Genomic DNA, 18,835 nt, shown 5'->3' on the forward strand with positions numbered 1-18,835 from the left:
GTAAAAAAACAGTGTTCTTGGAATTTTAAGCATATCAAGATAAAGATGTGATTAATCACAAAGCTACAGTGGACCAGTAGGGCACAACACAATGGAAACAAGCCGCCCGCAACCCAACAGAAACGAGCCAAAACACAACAAAATTAGCACAACCCAACAGAAACAAGCTGTAATACAACAGAAACAAGTCGCAACACAATCAAATCAGCAAAGCACAACGGAAACAGTCACAAAACAACAAAATTAGCATAACACAACAAAAACAAACCACAACACAATTAAATTAATCCTGTCGGCTGTGTTGTGGAGATTTTGTTGTGTTGTGCACTACTGGGCCACCGTACATTGCAGATTAATATCGGATCATTATATTAGCTAATTATCAAAATAATCAATAGCTACAGTCCTAATGCCAAATGAGAAGATGCTAGATACAAATCAAATGTCCACTAAAGGAGGTAGAGCTTTTTCACATTTGGCTCCCAAACTCTGGAATAGTCTTCCTGATAACGTTGGGGGTTCAGACACACTCTCTGTTTAAATCTAGATTAAAGACACATCTCTTTAGCCAAGCATTCACATAATGCATCTTATAATCTTGTACTGCAGTTATTTCTGATCAAATGTACATTATTATTATACTTTAGCTTGGGTTGAACAAATCATTTTTGCTTAGATGGAACAGCAGCTATGCTAATTATGTCTCTATTTGTTTCTCTGTTCAGTCTGGATCCAACCCTTAAATGATCTGAGATGACCGAACACCTGAGAAAAGATGATGCCAACCCCTCAGAGGACCTCAGAGGATGCCAATGCTCACACAACATACAAAATTACCATATTTTGCCATAAGTTAAATATATTAAGGTTCTGCAATATATAAATATATTGTGGAAACTTAATTTCTTGTAGAGCTGCTTTGCAACAATATGTATCGTAAAAATCGCTATACAAATAAACTTGAACTTGAACTTGAATGTCTAAAGTCATGCTACATGATTTTTCGTGACATAAGCCCTTAGCGCTTCGGTTCTGACATGACTGCGGCATTTAATTAAAAAAACAAATGCCACAATGCCTCCTGCACTCATAAGTCACTCTGCCAATGCAGTGCTGGCATGTCATTGCAATCATAGCAAAACAGTGACTCACTGAGGATCTTAGGTTATCAACTCCTAGTAAGTCAGCTGAGCTTAAGGTCAGAAAGACACAGTATCTATGCTGTCAGTGATCATGGTTTGCGTGGTGTGAGAGGGTGTCCGTTTATTAGCTGGCTTTGCAGGACAACAGTAGCTGCTCTCAACAGTAGCTGCAACTCACAGCAGTGGCCAACTGCAGAGGATGAGTCACATCAAACAAAGCACTAAATCTGTCCAATCACAAACAAACACACACGTTTGTGCACAAGGAGACGTGTATCGCATCTCAGAGCTCTTGAGCCCTCAAACATAGGATGAAAGAGATTAATTGCCCCGTCTCAGAACTGCGTACGATATCCACATCACCTCTTCAAAAGGAGTAGAAACCGAGAAGAGAGACTCAGCTGAGGGCTGATAATAATGTCACTATAACTGCAAACGCAGGGACAAGCTGAAACCTCTAAATACATCATAGTACGAAAGTAATGCTGAGATCTTAGTGGGAGATTGTCGAATGTCATATTGGCTTTGGGATCCGGCGATAGCTCTGGGTCTAGTGATAACTGTTTGAAATGGGTGTGAACACATAGCACGCGCAGACTCGGAATCACACCTGTTCAGAGCAGTTTTGAGCGTGAAGATGAGGTGTACAGAGACACGTGGAGCAGCTATGGGGTCTGAACAGGAGTGGAAAGGGGCTGAGAAACTCCACAGGGAGCTTGGCACAAAGGAACGGTTCTCACCCTAATGAGCAGCCAGATCTCAACACCGCAAGCTTCTAGACTCTCAGACCTGTGCTACTCTCACATGGGACTGTATCAAACATTTTCACTTACACTGGAGGGGTTCGAGTAACAAAGCTTCGGCCAAACACACAGCTTGTTGATGAGGTTGAAGTGGGAGGCCTGCTCTGAGCGATGGGCGCAAAAATCCCTTTCTGACTTTACATTCACGGCGTAATTACATCCACCTGCCTTTTTAATCTACTTTGGAAAAGGAAATCAAGAGGGAAGATGACGGAGACATGAGAGATTCAGACCAGAGAACCCTCTGAATGATGTATCTATAGAGAGGCCGCGGGCCTGAACTCTTACCGGAAAGCCTCCAGCACAGTCCTCTCCGGCAAACGAGGGGCAACCCGATTGAAGATGCTTTTAAAGTCATCCAGCTTCAAGAAGCCACGACCTGTAGAGAGCACAGAAATTCAGAGCAAGTGTTAACAAGACTAATACTTTAAAACATCAAAACGTTGTTCAATGTGAGGCCGGGTGTGTTATTAGAGCGCCACACTTGCATGAAATCAAGTAAAGAGGATGAGATAAGCACACCTGAGAGCGCACTCTCATTATTTTTGCTTATCTTAAGGAGTAAAATCAGCTTTCTTTGCTCGTTCCACCCACTAAAAAGCTGGTGGATAAAGCCGAAAGTACACTTCCCTTGTCCGTGTTCTGCTCCAGCTCACAGACTGTCTGTGTGATGGAATTTTCGTCATCAGTACAGTCCGCTAATGTTCACAAACACACAACCCACAAACAGGCCTGACTTTGAGTCTGTGAGGACTTGTTAGCAGACAACAGTGTTGGACTATGCAATATGACAAAAATAAAATCTTTTTTTTTTTTAATATTTTGACCACTTAAAGATTTAGATTTTTTTATATTTATCCAGTCAACTAAAAACGTAACTGCAACATGATTAAAGTAACTTTCTCTTTGCCAACCATCTGGTTAAAAGAAGTTTTATTCCAAGTGCATCACACAAGAATTGGTCAACATGGTGCAAATGTAAAACAAATGACTTGATATCCATGATATATGAAGGCATACAGTGCCCTCCATAAGTATTGGAACAGTAAAGACAAAATTGCTCTGTTGGCTGTGGAGTTAAGACATTTGCAAATATGATTAAAAGATGAATATAGACAAAACTACAGAATGTCACATTTTATTATTAGCCGTTTCAACACATATAGGTTTTACCAAATAAAAAGAACAGCACTTTTAGAGTTCATCCCACTCATTGATGTGAGCATAAGTATTGGGACAGTTGAACATAAGGCAGATATAAGATTAAAAGCTATTATTAAGTTGCAGATCCCTTGCGCACAATCACAGCAGTGAGTCTGTGACCCATAGACATCACCAGACTCTTGGTCTCATTCTTTGAAATACTTTTCCCAGCCTTTAATGCAGCCAATTCCAATTGTTGCTTGTTTTGGAGAGCCTTTACTCTCCTCTTCAGCTGGTGAAATTCATGTTCAATCAGATTTAAATCTGGAGATTCACTTGGGCAGTCTAAGACTTTCCATTTCTTTGCCTTTATACATACCTTGATGGAACTGGCAGGGTGTTTTGGGTCATTGTCCTGATGAAATATGAAGCACTTCCCAATGATTCTGGTGGCATTTTCTTGAATACTGGTAGGCAAGATGGTTTTGTACCCTTCCAAATTAATTCTGCTACTGTCATCATACATTAAGTCATCAGTAAAGTTGAGAGGGCCTGTTCCAGAGGCAGCCACGCATGCCCATGCCATGACACCACCTCCACCATGCTTTACAGATGAGGCTGTATGCTTGGGATCATTGCAGTTCCCTTTTTTTCTCCACATTTTTGCTTTCCCATCACTTAGAAAAAGGTTCATCTTTGTCTCATCGGTCCATAAACACAGTTCCAAAACTGTTCTGGCTCGCCTTTGTGCTTTTTTGCAAACTCTAATCTTGCCTTTCTATTTTTGGTGCTGGTCAGAGGTTTGCATCTTGCTGTGTAGCATCTGTAATTCTGTGTCAAAGTCTCCTGAGGACAGTAGATTGTCAGAGCATCACCCCAGCTTTCTGGAAGTTGTTGGTGATTTTACAGACACGTCTTTTAGGATTCATTTTCACAGCTTTTATGATTTGTCTGTCATCAACTACTGTTGTTTTCTCAGCCGATCAGGTCGTTGTTGGTCGCTGGTGGTTTCCAAACTCTTGATTTCTCCATGCCCTTTGTTTTTGCTAGAGCTCTAACTGACATCCTCTTTTCTTTTAGCATCCAAATTGCTTGCTTTTCTCTCAAAGTCAGTTCCCTTGTCTTCATCCTAGTTTGTGTGCGTCATCATCAAATGCAAGATTCAGAATGCAGAAGTAATGGATATAACTAATACGACACATTCCCTACTTTTAATATCTGAAGAATTAATGCAACAGGACACAGCTGATCACTTAGAAAGACCTGTGAGGCAACTGTTCCAATACTTATGCTCACATCAGATAGAGGGATGAAACTCTAAAAGTGCTGAACTTCTTAGCTGGTAAAACATCTGTGTTGAATCACCCAATAATAAAATGTGACATTCTGTAGTTTTGTCTCATATTCATCTTTTAATCATATTTGTGAATGTCTTGACTCCACAGCCAACAGAGCAATTTTGTCTTTACTGTTCCAATACTTTTGGAGGGCACTGCATATTGTGCAAACATGTTTTAAACATATTCGATATGTTCAGAAATAAGAAAAATGCTAAATATTTCTTACGCAAAAAAGGCATTCAGTTTCAGAGGTTAAAGGCCTGTTCACACCAAGAACGATAACCATAAAGACAACTATATTAGCGTCCACACCAGCAGATGATATCTTCTGTTTATTCTAAGCGCACACTCGTCTGCCACTTTAAATTCTCAAGTTCGTTAAAGCACGAATCATTCTGATTGGGTGTCATGTTTTTATCATTCATTAGCTCAAAAAAATAATTCTGAAAATGATTCCAACGATATCATTTCTCTGTGCCTTTATATTATAGTTGCGACGTCGTTATTCTTTAATATAGAGAACGATTTTTAGAATTATATCCTTATCGTTATCTTTATAGTTATCTTGGTATGAACAGGCCTTAACTCAAAGGCAAGACAATTCAAATTTAAAATTACTAAAAATTTAATACCAGTTAAACTTAAGAGTTAATATTTTGTAAAAACAAAAGACAATAACAGCCTTGTAGCCTGTCACCATCATGCAAACATGAAATATCAAACATACAGCAGTAGTTCTTTACAGATTTTAGCATTTTATTGTGCTGCTTTTCCATTGTGCTTTCTATGTAAACATGCACTTGGTGGACATGTTTGACCATTGCGCTGACGTCTCGTGTCTCTTGTAGCATCTGATGCATTAAATGGCATTTTAATATGCGGTGCTGAAGTTAAAAGAAGTTCAACTCGGTTCTCAGATAACCTTTCTTTTTCTTCATTCCACCGCTGGTGTCTTGTTTTTTTTCCCCAAAAAAACATTGTGTGTGAATACTACATTTTTGTTTTCTCTTAACTGTAACCACTGGCGTGGTTAAAAAGGAAAAAAAAATTCTAATTAATCAATAAAATTACCCAGCCCTACAACAGTGTATGTGTGAATGATCTGAACACTTGAAAAAATGGTTCACAAGATGTGTCCATCCACACTCATGGTCAAAGGAACATACTCTGAAAAGCTTGCATACTCAACTGTGTGCAAGACGGCATGGAAAATGAAGTACGCCTAAGTCCACTTGCAGTTTTTTGCCTGATATTGTGAAAGCAAGAAGTAAGACCAGCTGAGATCTCAGAGTGTCTCTGGGATCTTCCTCCTGAGAGCTCAAAGGAACAGCTTGTTGTGCCTTTTTCTCAGTGGCTGGCACGCAGGACTTTGATTTGCAGGAAATGGCTCCCCTGAGGAAGTTTACAGCGCTCGGATCCAAAGTCAGAGCTGAGAGTGGAATCTGTTTAGCGTGTCTGCTGAATTGATGAGAGGCACAGCGGTGCACTGAGCGGGGGGATTATGGGGGTGGGGGTCGTGGAGCACTGTGACATGCATGTCAACACACCAGACCCGACAACACCAGCTCACCAACCGTAACCAAACACTGCCCTCCACAGCCACGACAACAGGGATGAGAGCGGACACCTGCGGAAACCACAGGACCTGCGCAAAACTAGAAAAATGACATATCTCATATAAAAGAATTTGAAGTGTTAGAAAGGTGCATAATTGCATGATTTATTTGCTGAATGAAGGAGAAAACAAATGTTTTGACGACAAAGCCGGAGTAGGAATCGGCAGGGAGCTCAGCTCACTTTCACACCGGGTGAGAACGGGAGGGTTTCCAAATGCACCGAGCATGCTCTGTCACCGGGCAGGATGCCACTTCAGCTCTGAATGGGAGCGACGCACTTCAGCGCGCTTTAGCTTCCAGCACGTCCCCATTGAAGATGAGGATGGGGGTGACGGCGCAGATGAAACAGTCAAACATCTCATCCAGCGCAAACTGTTCAGCCGCAGATAGGAGAGGACTTGCCTCTGTTGGCAGTCTGACAGGAACATCAGGCAGAGAAAGCCAGGACAGAGGGTTTAAGCTTAGCTGGCAGAGGAACAAAGACAATCAATCTGGGAACTGCTGAAATTATTAAGACACTTTGCTAGCATGTAAGCTCTGCTGGAGAACACCTGCCTGAAGGTTGTCCTTCAGCTTTCCAGCTGTGCATGTTCATTCACAGCCGTTTAATGAGAAGCCAATTTCATTTTCAAAAAGATTCAAATTTGATACAAAGAGCATTTTATAGCACTATCAATTGTCAGTGCTGATAGACACAGTTAAGATCGGAATCACAATAAGCTGGGTGAGTTAAGAGTAAGTCAGAATCACACTTCCAATCTCGGTTCTAAAATTAGCCAATTTTCGGGTCGCTCAGAATTCGTACAAGGGCTGAGTGAACTCGCTCACAGCAATTTGGTCCTCAAGATGAATTTGATGGTTCATTAACATTCACAATTCTAATTAAAAGCCAACTGTATTTTTTAAATGCCTACTACTGATTGCTGGAGACTATTCTAGGTCCTAGGAGGATATAAAATTTCTCCAAAGCCTGATCGGGAGGCTCACAGGACGTCGGAGATATCTCAAAGCAGTCTGAGAAAGCAAATGAGATACCAAAGAGATAAACAGAAAGTGAATGAGAGAGTCAGCTTCAGGGCAATAATGGGTCCAATAATGGGTCCATCGAACATCTGCTGAAGAGGCAGCCTTCATATGTATAAATATTCTGCTCAAACACACCACTTTTCCTCTTTAATGGCGGGTCAGCAGGGTTAATGACATAAGATCCCTCGACCATTCTGAGCAGATTCAATCACGGTCAGCTGATATCCTCCTCCTGTGGTCACTCCTAACTTACTCAGTGAAATTATTTTTGTAACAAAATTAATTAGTTAATTATACATTTGCCTCTCATTGGAATATCCTACAAACAGTTTCAGGGAGGGTGAAATGATCCACGGAGACCACGAGACCCATTTTACTGTTTTCTACCCAACCTTGAAGCCTAAAACATTGGTTCAGACACTTAGTTTCATATAGGGCAGAAAAATACTTCAGAAACAGCAGATGAAGGGAACCTCTGTATTTGACTTTCTAGTGTATCAGGCATTAACTGTTTAAAAATCAGAAGTTAAATCACCAAAAAAGGTTTATTTCTTTTTCCACAAATATCAAAGGGGAAAAAAATACCAGGAGGGAGAATATCAATTGCCTGATAGTCACAGTGGACCAAAAAAGGACACATGGCTCCCTCTACTGCAATAATATGAAAACACCACCCATCCCCAATACCACAATTGTGTGTAAACTACACATTAGAAACTTGCAACCAAATATAATAGCTGACAAAAGCACCAAACCTTGCATTGCATTCATTTCACCTTCACACTGAGCACATACTTATTCAAAGCGACTCGAGGTACACATCTTGCCAATTTGTATGTTTCTTTTCTGAGAATAGAAACCTTATACGTTCTGCCACACACTACCAGCTAAGTTACAAGAACTGTAAACACAGCAAACCACAAATTCCTGGCACAACCTGTTCACAGTTATTCTAGGCCTCTAATATTGTTTACTTCTAGTTCTCCTTGGCTAATGGGGCCTAAACTTAGTATGTGACATATTATATTCATAACCACCTTAGTACTTGTCGCTTGCACTGTTTTGTTAGTTGCACTTGAAAAGTGTCAGCTAAAACCACACATTTAGTGTGCATATGCCTTGTACTTGCACAGAAGACAATCCCAAAATAATTTGCACATGTGCAAAAAGGCTGCACAGGTGTTTCAACTGATTTGATATTCTTTAGCATTTCCACAAAATAAAGATCATGAGGTCTGCAAGCAGATATATTTGTCAGTCTAATTTTGTAACAACTCAATCTGAAAGAGAGGAGGAACATACAGTGTACATCAAAGGCACTGAAGATCTGCCTCGTCTTCTCATATGGATCTTCTACTGACATCTTCCTCCCCATGAGACACACAAACCGCTCCAGCGGGACCCCTTTCAGAGAAAGAGAGGGAGAGAAAGAATACTGGGTTATTACAAAGCTCTTGTCTGAAGTGCATGCTCTTCCTTTACATGGCAGTCATCTGAAAGCACTGTGTTTAAAGGAGTAATATCTTTCCCTCTTGCCTGCAGGGTAGTCATTTTTTTCTCTGAGTGCTGTTATTGAGATGAAAAGGTAGGCTGGGGAGTTCTAGACAGCATTCTCGCGAAACACCAAACATACAGAGGGAGTTTGGCGAGGAGATCTGGGTGGGCTACGCTGACAGTGATGGCTGAGAAACTGGGGGATAAACCTCTATTGGGAAAAGCCTAAATTAATTAAGAGATCCAAAGACAGATGTGATGGCTCCACTGCACTTCCGAGTCATGCCAAAACATACGCTGTAATCTGTCCTTTGAGAATCTCACGCCAAGTGATAAAAGAATACTACGTGAGCACGGAAAGGACTGTTTACTAAAAACAAGTCATTAAGCAGATTTGTACCTCTTCCTGAAGAAAACATTAGTGGTGCTTGACCAGAAGGAACACAACCACAATGTTAGACTGACTATCAGGGTTCTGCTATGTGGTCACTAATGTGTTCTGGATGGGTTTTAGAGGGTTGCTGGTTGGTTGCTTACTAGTCCACGTGAAAAATCCCAACATCGAGTTTCTATGATATTATGGTCTTTAGATATGGCTTGCCTCCCTCCTTCTCTCATTGTTTGTCTGAAAATCACATGTCTGATTGCTTAGAAAAGTAACAGCACACCTCTGCTCAAGCTGCATGATTTGAGGCATCACATATTGTATATCTGTCGTACAAATGGTGAAGCACAAGATACATACTGATGTTTCATAATTTTATTTTTTTTCCAAATTGTCCAAATCCCTTATCCTAAGCAATAGTAACAGTAATACTTGCCTTAGCAAGCACCTTTAATAACTAAAACACACTAAAACACAATAACGTTTTCTTAAAGTCACAACATAACAGAAGTAGTGACATATCTTTTTATCCGCACGGTGACACATCCATGTGAGATAGATTATCAAAAAAATTATCGAAAATTTAAAATGTAAGGCGAGGAAACATGCATGGATGAATTATTCACAATAAGATCAATAACATGCATTTACAAAATAGATGGGTAAATTTTCATTTCATGTTGACTTTAATGTGTGCTGCCAAATTTTAATAGAATTAGGACAACTTTGGCCTACAGAGATTTTAAACACCACATAAGTGATATCTGTTTCTGTTATCATTACATAGCTATGAAAAATCTATTATTTAACCTACATATTTGAATGGAATTATAAAAGTATTATACGTAGATGCACAATGCATGTAGCTAGTTCAGTTTTTCTTACCCTCACGCTCTCTTACAAAACAAAAAGTGCACAGATTTACGTATAACCCAGACAGCATGTTTGGCAACAAATAATAGACGAAGAGCTGTGCCTCTTTATTTTTAAGACCTCTTTAAACCCATCTCTCTCTCTCTGTTTCCCTTTAAACGATGCTGGTGCAGGAAGCCAGATCAGGGCTGACTGACATTCACTGTGATACAGAGCCCATCAGTCAAGGATGTGTCAACTGGGTGGTCTGTGCGTCCTTCCCAAGTTCCCACCCCTTTCTTCATTTCTGCCTCTCTACAATCTTCACTACCTTGGGGTCTTTCTATGCTCTTCTTTTTGCAATTGGTTTTCTTCTCACCACCCTCCCCTTCCCTCTGATCCTCACATCTTCTCTCCTCTTTTGCGTGACTCATTTAGCAGAACAGACCACTGCCTGACTTACACACACACACACACACACACACACAGGGAAATGTGCAAGTGTTCTCGCCTAAAGCTCCTATTTCAAATCATGGACATCTCTGATTTGATGTGATCTTTCCTCCCTTTTCACTTCGGACTATCCCTGAGCCATTCCAGCCTAGGGTGGAAGCTGAAACATAACATTGCATGGATGCTGATTGTTGCATAACCAGCCTAAATATAAGAAGTTTTTTGGAGAATCAAGGACAAAATCTAAACCTTAAGATCTAATCTACTCTGCCATTCTGGTTAGTCAAGCATTTGTCTGGGCTTTTCAAATCAAGTGCCATCATAATCAAATACTTGTCATGCAAAGCCTGGGAAGAGCCCATGTATACATTTGCATGAATCTGAATGCATTCATATACATAGGGTTTAGACATTTTCTGAGTTTTCCTCTAGTATTCTCAACAAATGCTGGCTATTCATGCAGGGATGTATAGAATACTGATTATCTGATAAGTATGTTCATGTCAACAGATAAATGGTTTATAATAAATTAATATAAATTGACATTTTGATAAAAGACTAGAATAGCAGGAGATATGTGCAACACTGAAATGTCTAATAAATTAGCACTTCTTTATGAATTATAATGGTCACCACAAAATGGTATTTACCTTTATAAGCGTTTCTACCACACCAAAAATAAAAAAAATACCTAGAAGTATTCCTATAACTTATTAATCAATAAACTAAATCTACTCCAACTATTCAATGGCTTTGAATAGTTGGAGTAGTTTTAGTTTATTGATGTAGTGGTTGCTAGTGGCTGCTCTGTCACATTAACCTGTGGCGCTCATGGGGATCACGAGTTTGCTCCTTGCATTGTATTCCTAATAGGGATGGGCATTTCAGGCAAAAATAATATTCGAAAATCGCACCCCTCCCCTGCATGCATAGGCTACAGTACACTACACACCCATAAACAGAGAGCGAGGGAGAGACCATCACCATTCACGCTTTCAATCTGTATGTTAACAAACTGTTTAATACATATTAGGGAATAGGCCAGGGGTGGTGAACTCCGGTCCTGGAGAGCCACAGCCCTGCAGAGTTCAGCTCCAACCCTCACCTGCCAGTAACTTCCTAGTAACTCTTCAGGCCTTGATTAGCTTGTTCAGGTGTGTTTGATTAAGGTTGAATTAAAACTCTGCAGGGCTGCGGCGAAATTAGCCACCTGTGAAAACGTTTGGCATTTAATTCCTGACGTAAATCTACTACAGTGTGCGCGTGAGCATAGATGTGAGAGCACAAGATCCAGGGGGTGTGGTTGGATCTAGATCCAACTCCTCCCACCTAAACCTACCCGTCTCCATCCCCTGATCCCTTAACCCACCTATCTCCACCCCTAAACCTAACCATCCCCACCCCTAAACCTACCCATCTCCACCCCCTAGATGTGGATCCAACCCCGCCCCCTGGATCTTTGTTCTGTAGTGAGGGGCTACTGGAATGTGCTGTTCTTCTGTTGTCTTTGGCAGCTTTTAGGTGCATTATCGCAGCGCCTCCCTCTGGTTACATGAATGCGTCACCACCACATCAGCCCCAAAAACATGAAGAATTCTTGTAAAAAAAAAATAAAATTAAATAAACCACAGCCTATTCGATATTCTATTATTAAATCAACTAAACGAATATTCAAAAATCGCGACCCATCCCTAATTCCTAACAACAAAAAGGGCCAAAAATAAACATCTGTTATTAAAGCTTCAGCCCATAAGTTTAGCTTCTTTGTCGCCATCTCTGTTTGAAAACCCGCAATTGCAGCTGTGTGCGGAATTATCTTCCTTGCGTGGGTTGTGCTCCGGCACGGATAAATCTAATGTTTTGAGGAGTATGTGTGGCATTGTGTTACTGTACTTCGCAATCACAGATTCTAGCCTACGTTTTGGAATACATGACCCAAATAAGATTTTCACAATAAATAAAATAAATGTAATAAATGTTTTTCCATCTTAGATTTATATCTAAGTTGAAGTTAGATATAGATCTAAGATTATCTAAATTGTATAGTTCTAATATTACAATAAATCACGCTACCAATGGTGATTTAATCTAAAGATTGGTTAGCTCATATCACATCAAACCATGCAAATTATTATTATTGTTATACTTTATTCTCAAATTATTAATGTTAACAACATCAGCATTGTGTGACTGAGTATAGTGTGTATTAGCGTGTAGATTTCAATTTCTGTACAGTCTAATCTCTAATTGTCATACCATTTGAATTTCATATTGAGAAATTCTTTTAACCCAAAAAGCAAACTATGCTCCCTTCGAACTGGTTGTCTTTAAAATCTAAATCTTGTGCAATCCCGGGACAACTTCTTTATATTTACAGACGTGACGTAATGACTCGGCAGCATGCTCGAATTCAGAAACCTACCCATACCACTCAAATTAGAAAACATTATTATAAACTAACCGTTGTGAATCGGGCTAAAGTAAGGCAATAGTTTTGAACACTGGCTGGTTATGTACTTGCTCAAATATTGATTTAGATTTTTTTTTTACCGAAAAAAAGTTACAGACTGCAGCTTTAAAGTTCGGGTGAACTGGAAGTTGCTGCTGACTTTATTTCAGTGTAGTGGCGTATTTCCAGCAGAAACTGAATATTGAATAGAGGGCAGGGTTTTATTTTAGCGCTCCTCCTCTCTGTCTCTCACTCATAGCAACCTAACGGTTGGAGGGGTGTGTTTACAGATATTCTGCCCAAGCCGTCAAACTGACGTCATCAGAAAAGAAACGCCATTCCAGAGCGGAAGTAAATGTTCAGATTTTGATTAAAGATTACCAAAACAAACAATTTTGTTCAGCGGATTAACTTGCATGGATTAATTGTTAACATCAAGACTAGCAATGTGCACTAGTAAAGTAAATAAAGTCCATTTTGATTTCATGCCGACTTTAAATATCCATCGGTTACCATTGTGGATGGATTTCTGAATCAACAACATCTCACATCAAGCTTTCATGCATCTGTGATAAAAATAGAGGCACTAGAAATTGCAATTAGCTAGGTGTGTGACCTTTCCTCCGTTTCTCGCTTATTTTGCTAGTGCAAGGAGACTAAAGAGAGTAAAATAAAGAAAAGGACAGTAGCAAGGGGGTGAGTGGGCTAGGCAAGTGGCAGTGGTATTGTGAACACCGTGTAGCACTGAAGCCTTAAGTGGCCTCTTTTCCATGCGATGAGCCTGCCAAAGCATTTCACTACTCAGTCTAGTCAAGCCTCCTACATCACCACCAGCAACCCTCTCCTCCCGACCATCACAAATTTAGTAATCACATGAAATTCAAAAGAGGGGAAATTTAATTCACCATTTGCTCTGAGCAAGATTTAATGGTGGAATATTTCATCACACAAAGCATGCCACTTTAACTAGATTATCTTCTGCTTTCCCACAGGGCAGCATACAAAAGCAATTTGCTTGTGGGATAAAACAAGAAACAAATTACTTACTAATCTAGGTCTTCAGCAATTTAATGTCTCCCTCAAAATGCTGTCCTGCCAAACTCCCATTTTCCTCAGTGTTTCTGTCTGTCAAAAGGGCCTGTATAAATCCTGTATGCATTTCACGGCAACATTATTTACCGCTGTTTTTCAGGATTTCATTACTGGCAATGTGTAAAAAGATTACACAGTATCTACGTCAAGCTCCTTTTCCTTTCACTTTGCCTGAGCGGTATAAAATTTGTTTTTCCACATCGAAAAATAAATCAGGAGCGAAATTGTGCATATAATTTTAGACTGCACATCAATGTGGGTAGAGCGTCTGCTGTAGGTGAATCGCAAAACACTAAAATACACAGCATTGGCATGTGTACAACTGTACAGCAAACTGTGATGCAGTAATTCAATATGACAGTTACTATATTATGCCCTTACCTGGACAGTCAGTGCCATTTTCCATCAACATATTTGACTCTGACTGCAAGAGAAAATACAAAATTAACATTAAATTATAATAAAAATATATAAACAACAAACTATATACAGGTATATATTGTTTTTTATCTCCAATTCCTTTCAGCTAAAATCATAAAATATGTGTAGGCTATACAGTTGTCACTATGTAGGTATTGAAATAATGTTTTCACATGTTTTGATAATCTGACAGTCTGATAAAATGAGACCGATCCACTTCCACAGTTATCGACATAAAAGAAGGTGGCAAGTGCACATTGTGTTGAGGTCGTAAACCTATTTCTAGTACGTTTAATATTTCAAACATTGTTGAATTCGTTATTCATTTATCTTATTAAAGTAACTCACTTCGCTGTAGCAGTCAAATACTTGATACCAAATGTTTCAATATAACTCACTTTTGCTCACTCACAAACCACAGATATCTGCATTAGATGGTAGGCGAGTGCCAATGGGCATTTTTCGCACTTGAACTTGAAGTTACTCCGGTAAAATAGTTGAATAGTTGTTCCAAACCGAAAGGTAAGCATCTTAATCCACATATGATGCCCCTTTTCTACAAGGCTGTTAACGAACAGCAATGCTACATATGCAATGGTTCGAGGGTTTTGGTCGTGTGATCCTGGGTGTGGCATCCTAGCTGAGGAACCGAGGTTATTTGACATTACATAAAATGGTTTTTAATTATTAATTTATTTAACTCTGTTGTGATTTGTTGGGACTAGAACTGCTCGGATTGATTTTCAGTTCCTGAATGAATCGTTCAATCCGGTTGTCTGAATCAGTTCAACGCAATCAAAGCTATAGTCAACATCCCAGCTGGGGCCGGTTGCATAGACTAGTCTTAAAAGTTAGTCATCTCATTTTTTTTCTTTAAGACTGGCCATAATGTTTTAAATTCAGTGTGAAGTGAACACACCCTAAAACAGTCTTAACATAGAGGCTAAGTTTATGCAGCTGACCCCAGAATAGAATTTCAGAACCAAGCAGGTCTCAGTTAAAGAGAGTAAATGTATATATTGGAAAATATCAAGCAAGCAATTCTGATTATTTTCTGTACCTTTGATGGCTTGTATCCAAAAAGCATGACCACTGCTATCTTAAGATCTTCTCTGGACAAATAACCTTTCTTACCCACATCACATTGATGAAAAACCTAAAGAACATAGACATGAAATTATTATATTCAGAGTCAATCTGCAATGTTTATTAAGTAGTATGTATAACCCCAGAAGTAGCAACATTAGAATCAGAAACATAAGTTCCATATGAAATTGGACTGTAAACGGAGAGGAATCGTACTGAATGTTCATAGGATTTTTAAGAAAAGAATCTGTGTTTAACACTTAACGCAGATGAAAGAAATCTGTGATTAGAGATCGCTAATCACAGTAAATGTTTGTGGGAGAATATGCCTGGCGTTCATGCACACTACTGTGAGCATGGAGGGGTGAGTACTGTAACACAGAAAGAAAGAAGTTTAGTCTGATGTTACAGATATATAGCATGGTCACCAAATCCAACAAGTCAGCATAATAGGTTGTCCTCCGTTACCCCCACTATTTCACACAAAATGGCTTTAATGTTAAACAAATTCACTCTAGTAATGTCAAATCTCCTCTGTTTTATATCCTAGAAAGCATATTGCTCTGATGTGAACAGACATAGGCTGATGGTACACAGGGGAACTTTTTGAGCAATGTTAGTTAATGTTACGGTCAACAGGCAACCAGGTGAGACACAGGGTCCACGACCGATCTAAAGTATCCAAAAAACCATCAAGATGGCGCCGCGCATGGCAGCCATTGTGCTTGGCTCTCCAGTTGTTTTAGTGTTTTTGTTCGTTTTTCCTGTTTTTTGTTTTTCTAGCACGATCAGTTTCACCAAGGAAGAACTGCTGAACATTCGGTTGAACACTCCACAAAATCTCCAACCGGTTTTTGATTATTCGGATGTTTTGCTGAACATAGCAGTCGGCGGAGCTGCAGCGCTGTTTAGGGAAGCGAACCGGCGCAGCGTGGATTTCGAAGGCCATTGCCTAGCATCCATCTGGCGAATCTCCGCTCTCTACCCAACAAAACTTGGACTTTAATAAAGCAAATCTCTCCCGCGAACTGCCAAGCTTTAGGACTCTCTGATCACTGTTTGGTTCATCTTATTCCAACCTACAGGCAGAAACTTAAATCTGTTAATCCTGTATTAAGGACTGTAAAGAGATGAGACAGATGAGGGTTTTACAAGCCTGTCTCAAACTTACTGATCGGACTGTTTTTGAAGCTGCTGCCACAGATCTGGACAAGCTCACAGAGACTGTAACATCTTATATCAGTTTCTGTGAGGATATGTGCATTCCTACCAGGACTCATTTAACCTAAAACAATGACAAACCATGGTTCACTGCAAAACTCAGACAGCTCCGTCAGGCCAAAGAAGATGCTTACAGGAATGGGGACAGAGTCTTGTATAAACAGGCCAAATACACACTGGAAAAGGACATCAGAGTGGCAAAGAGGAATTATTCTGATAAATTAAGGATCCAATTCTCTTCCAGTGACACAGCTTCAGTGTGGAAAGGTCTGAAAGACATCACCAATTACAATACACCATCCCCCAGCACTGTGGAGAATCAACAACTGGCATACGATCTTAATGAGTTCTATTGTAGGTTTGAAAAAACACCATTCACACCTGCTGCCACCCCCCTCTCCCCACACCTGAACTGCAGATAAGAGAAGATGACGTGTGCCAGGTCTTCAAAAAGAACAAGAGAAGGAAGGCACCAGGCCCAGACGGTGTGACACCAGCCTGCCTGAAATCCTGTGCTGACCAGCTGGCCCCCATCTTCACACAGATCTTCAACAAATCACTGGAGCTGTGTGAAGTCCCCACATGCTTCAAACACCCCACCATCATCCCCATCCCAAAGAAACCCAAGATTACAGGATTTAATGACTACAGACCTGTGGCTCTAACGTCTGTGGTCATGAAGTCATTTGAAAAACTGGTTTTGGCTTATCTGAAGGATATCACTGGACCCTTACTGAACCCCCTGCAGTTTGCCTACAGAGCAAACAGGTCTGTGGATGATGCAGTCAACATGGGACTGCATTATGTTCTGCAGCATCTGGACAGACCAGGAACTTATGTGAGGATCCTGTTTGTGGACTTCAGCTCGGCCTTTAACACTATAATTCCAGACCTCCTTCTGCCCAAACTAACTCAGCTCTCCGTGCCCACCTCTGTCTGTCAGTGGATCAACAGCTTCCTGACAGACAGGCAGGTTCGTCCGTTTTGTTGGGTAGAGAGCAGAGATGAGCATCAGATGGATGCTCGGCAACGGCTGTGAAACATTTGTAATAAAGGAGAATTTGGTGAACATTACCAAAGACAATAGAATACCTCATGTCTTAAAGAGACTTTGACATTACAGACGTTTTTATTTATATTTTCCGCATTTTATTTAACATAATCTCCAAAAGAGCTTTACAGAATACAAACAAATGAAAAAAAAATCAAAATGTAAATTATATATAATGTACATCAGTGGCATCCGGATGGACTGGATTGTTTCATTAATGTATTTAATGATTCAAATAACAATCAGAAAGGTAAAACCCAAACAGAAATATAATAATAACATGTAACATGTTGTAACATGTTTCACATCACCGCTCATTCAAAGACTTCAACAAACTCCCAGCTGTGTTCTCGCACAAACAAACATATAATGAACAGACCTCTAGTCACGGATTTCTCTAGTGGTGTAGGTCACCGAGACAATATTATGTAGATTACTTCTTTGTAATGATTTAAGAGGCTGCTGTTTAAAACAGATGTAACGCATTTTACATTACAGGTAGTGATTTAACTAACCCTCCCTAAACTTGCGTTCAGAGCCCGGATAGCTCAGTCGGTAGAGCATCAGACTTTTAATCTGAGGGTCCAGGGTTCAAGTCCCTGTTCGGGCGGATCGTTTTTTCGCTCTTTAGGTAGAGAAATGTTTTTTTCCTTTGCGTCTGGGATGTCGACAGACCTTATTTAACGTTACGTTACTTTTCTATTCACATCTAACTTATCTAAATGCTACACCAAGCTTTTTAAATAATGCAGCACAGATCCATCCCATGCTCGTTCACTTTTACTGAAGTGACTGAATGTTCTGTCGTTTCACTTTTGAACCACTTAACGTTACATTGATCACAATATTGTCATTTGTAAATACCGTATAAGTTAACTCCGCATCTAACTTACACCAGAATCTGTTTCACATGACATCGTTCAACAACATTAACTCAGATCTTACCAACTCCATTTTTTTCCTCTCGGCATTGTTTATTTCTCTCTCACTCCTAAAGCTTCTTCCAGTTGTGAATATTTGCATTGAGACAACCTAGATAAAAAAATAAAACTTCTGGAAAGTTGTTTATGTTTGCATAGAAACCGTATGGATGTGAGGGATTGGTTGTGCAGAGACGCTGACTGGAGAGAAACCTGAACAGTCAGCTATTTTCAAAATAAAAGTGTAAACGCTAACTTACTCATTGCAAGTAACTTTCGACAAATCTTTCCTCAACATATTTCACCTCTCAAATCAATTTATTAACGTGTAAGAAAAATGTT

General features: G+C 39.9%; 1 protein-coding gene across 1 annotated transcript in view; it reads right to left on the reverse strand.

The window, feature by feature from the left end:
* Nucleotides 1-18,716, reverse strand: part of efcab11 (EF-hand calcium binding domain 11) — a 53,395-nt gene extending 34,679 nt beyond the window's left edge. The window contains exons 1-5 of the mRNA XM_079443730.1: nt 18,519-18,716; nt 15,276-15,371; nt 14,177-14,219; nt 8,373-8,474; nt 2,234-2,324 (exon numbers count right to left, since the gene is read on the reverse strand). Of these exons, the coding sequence (XP_079299856.1) occupies nt 2,234-2,324; nt 8,373-8,474; nt 14,177-14,219; nt 15,276-15,371; nt 18,519-18,596 (410 nt within the window). The 5' untranslated portion in view covers nt 18,597-18,716. The remainder of the gene's footprint in view (nt 1-2,233; nt 2,325-8,372; nt 8,475-14,176; nt 14,220-15,275; nt 15,372-18,518) is intronic.
* Between the last annotated feature and the right edge of the window lie 119 nt (nt 18,717-18,835).

The sequence above is a fragment of the Barbus barbus genome (genome assembly GCF_936440315.1).
Source record: "Barbus barbus genome assembly, chromosome: 20".
Lineage (NCBI taxonomy): Eukaryota > Metazoa > Chordata > Actinopteri > Cypriniformes > Cyprinidae > Barbus > Barbus barbus.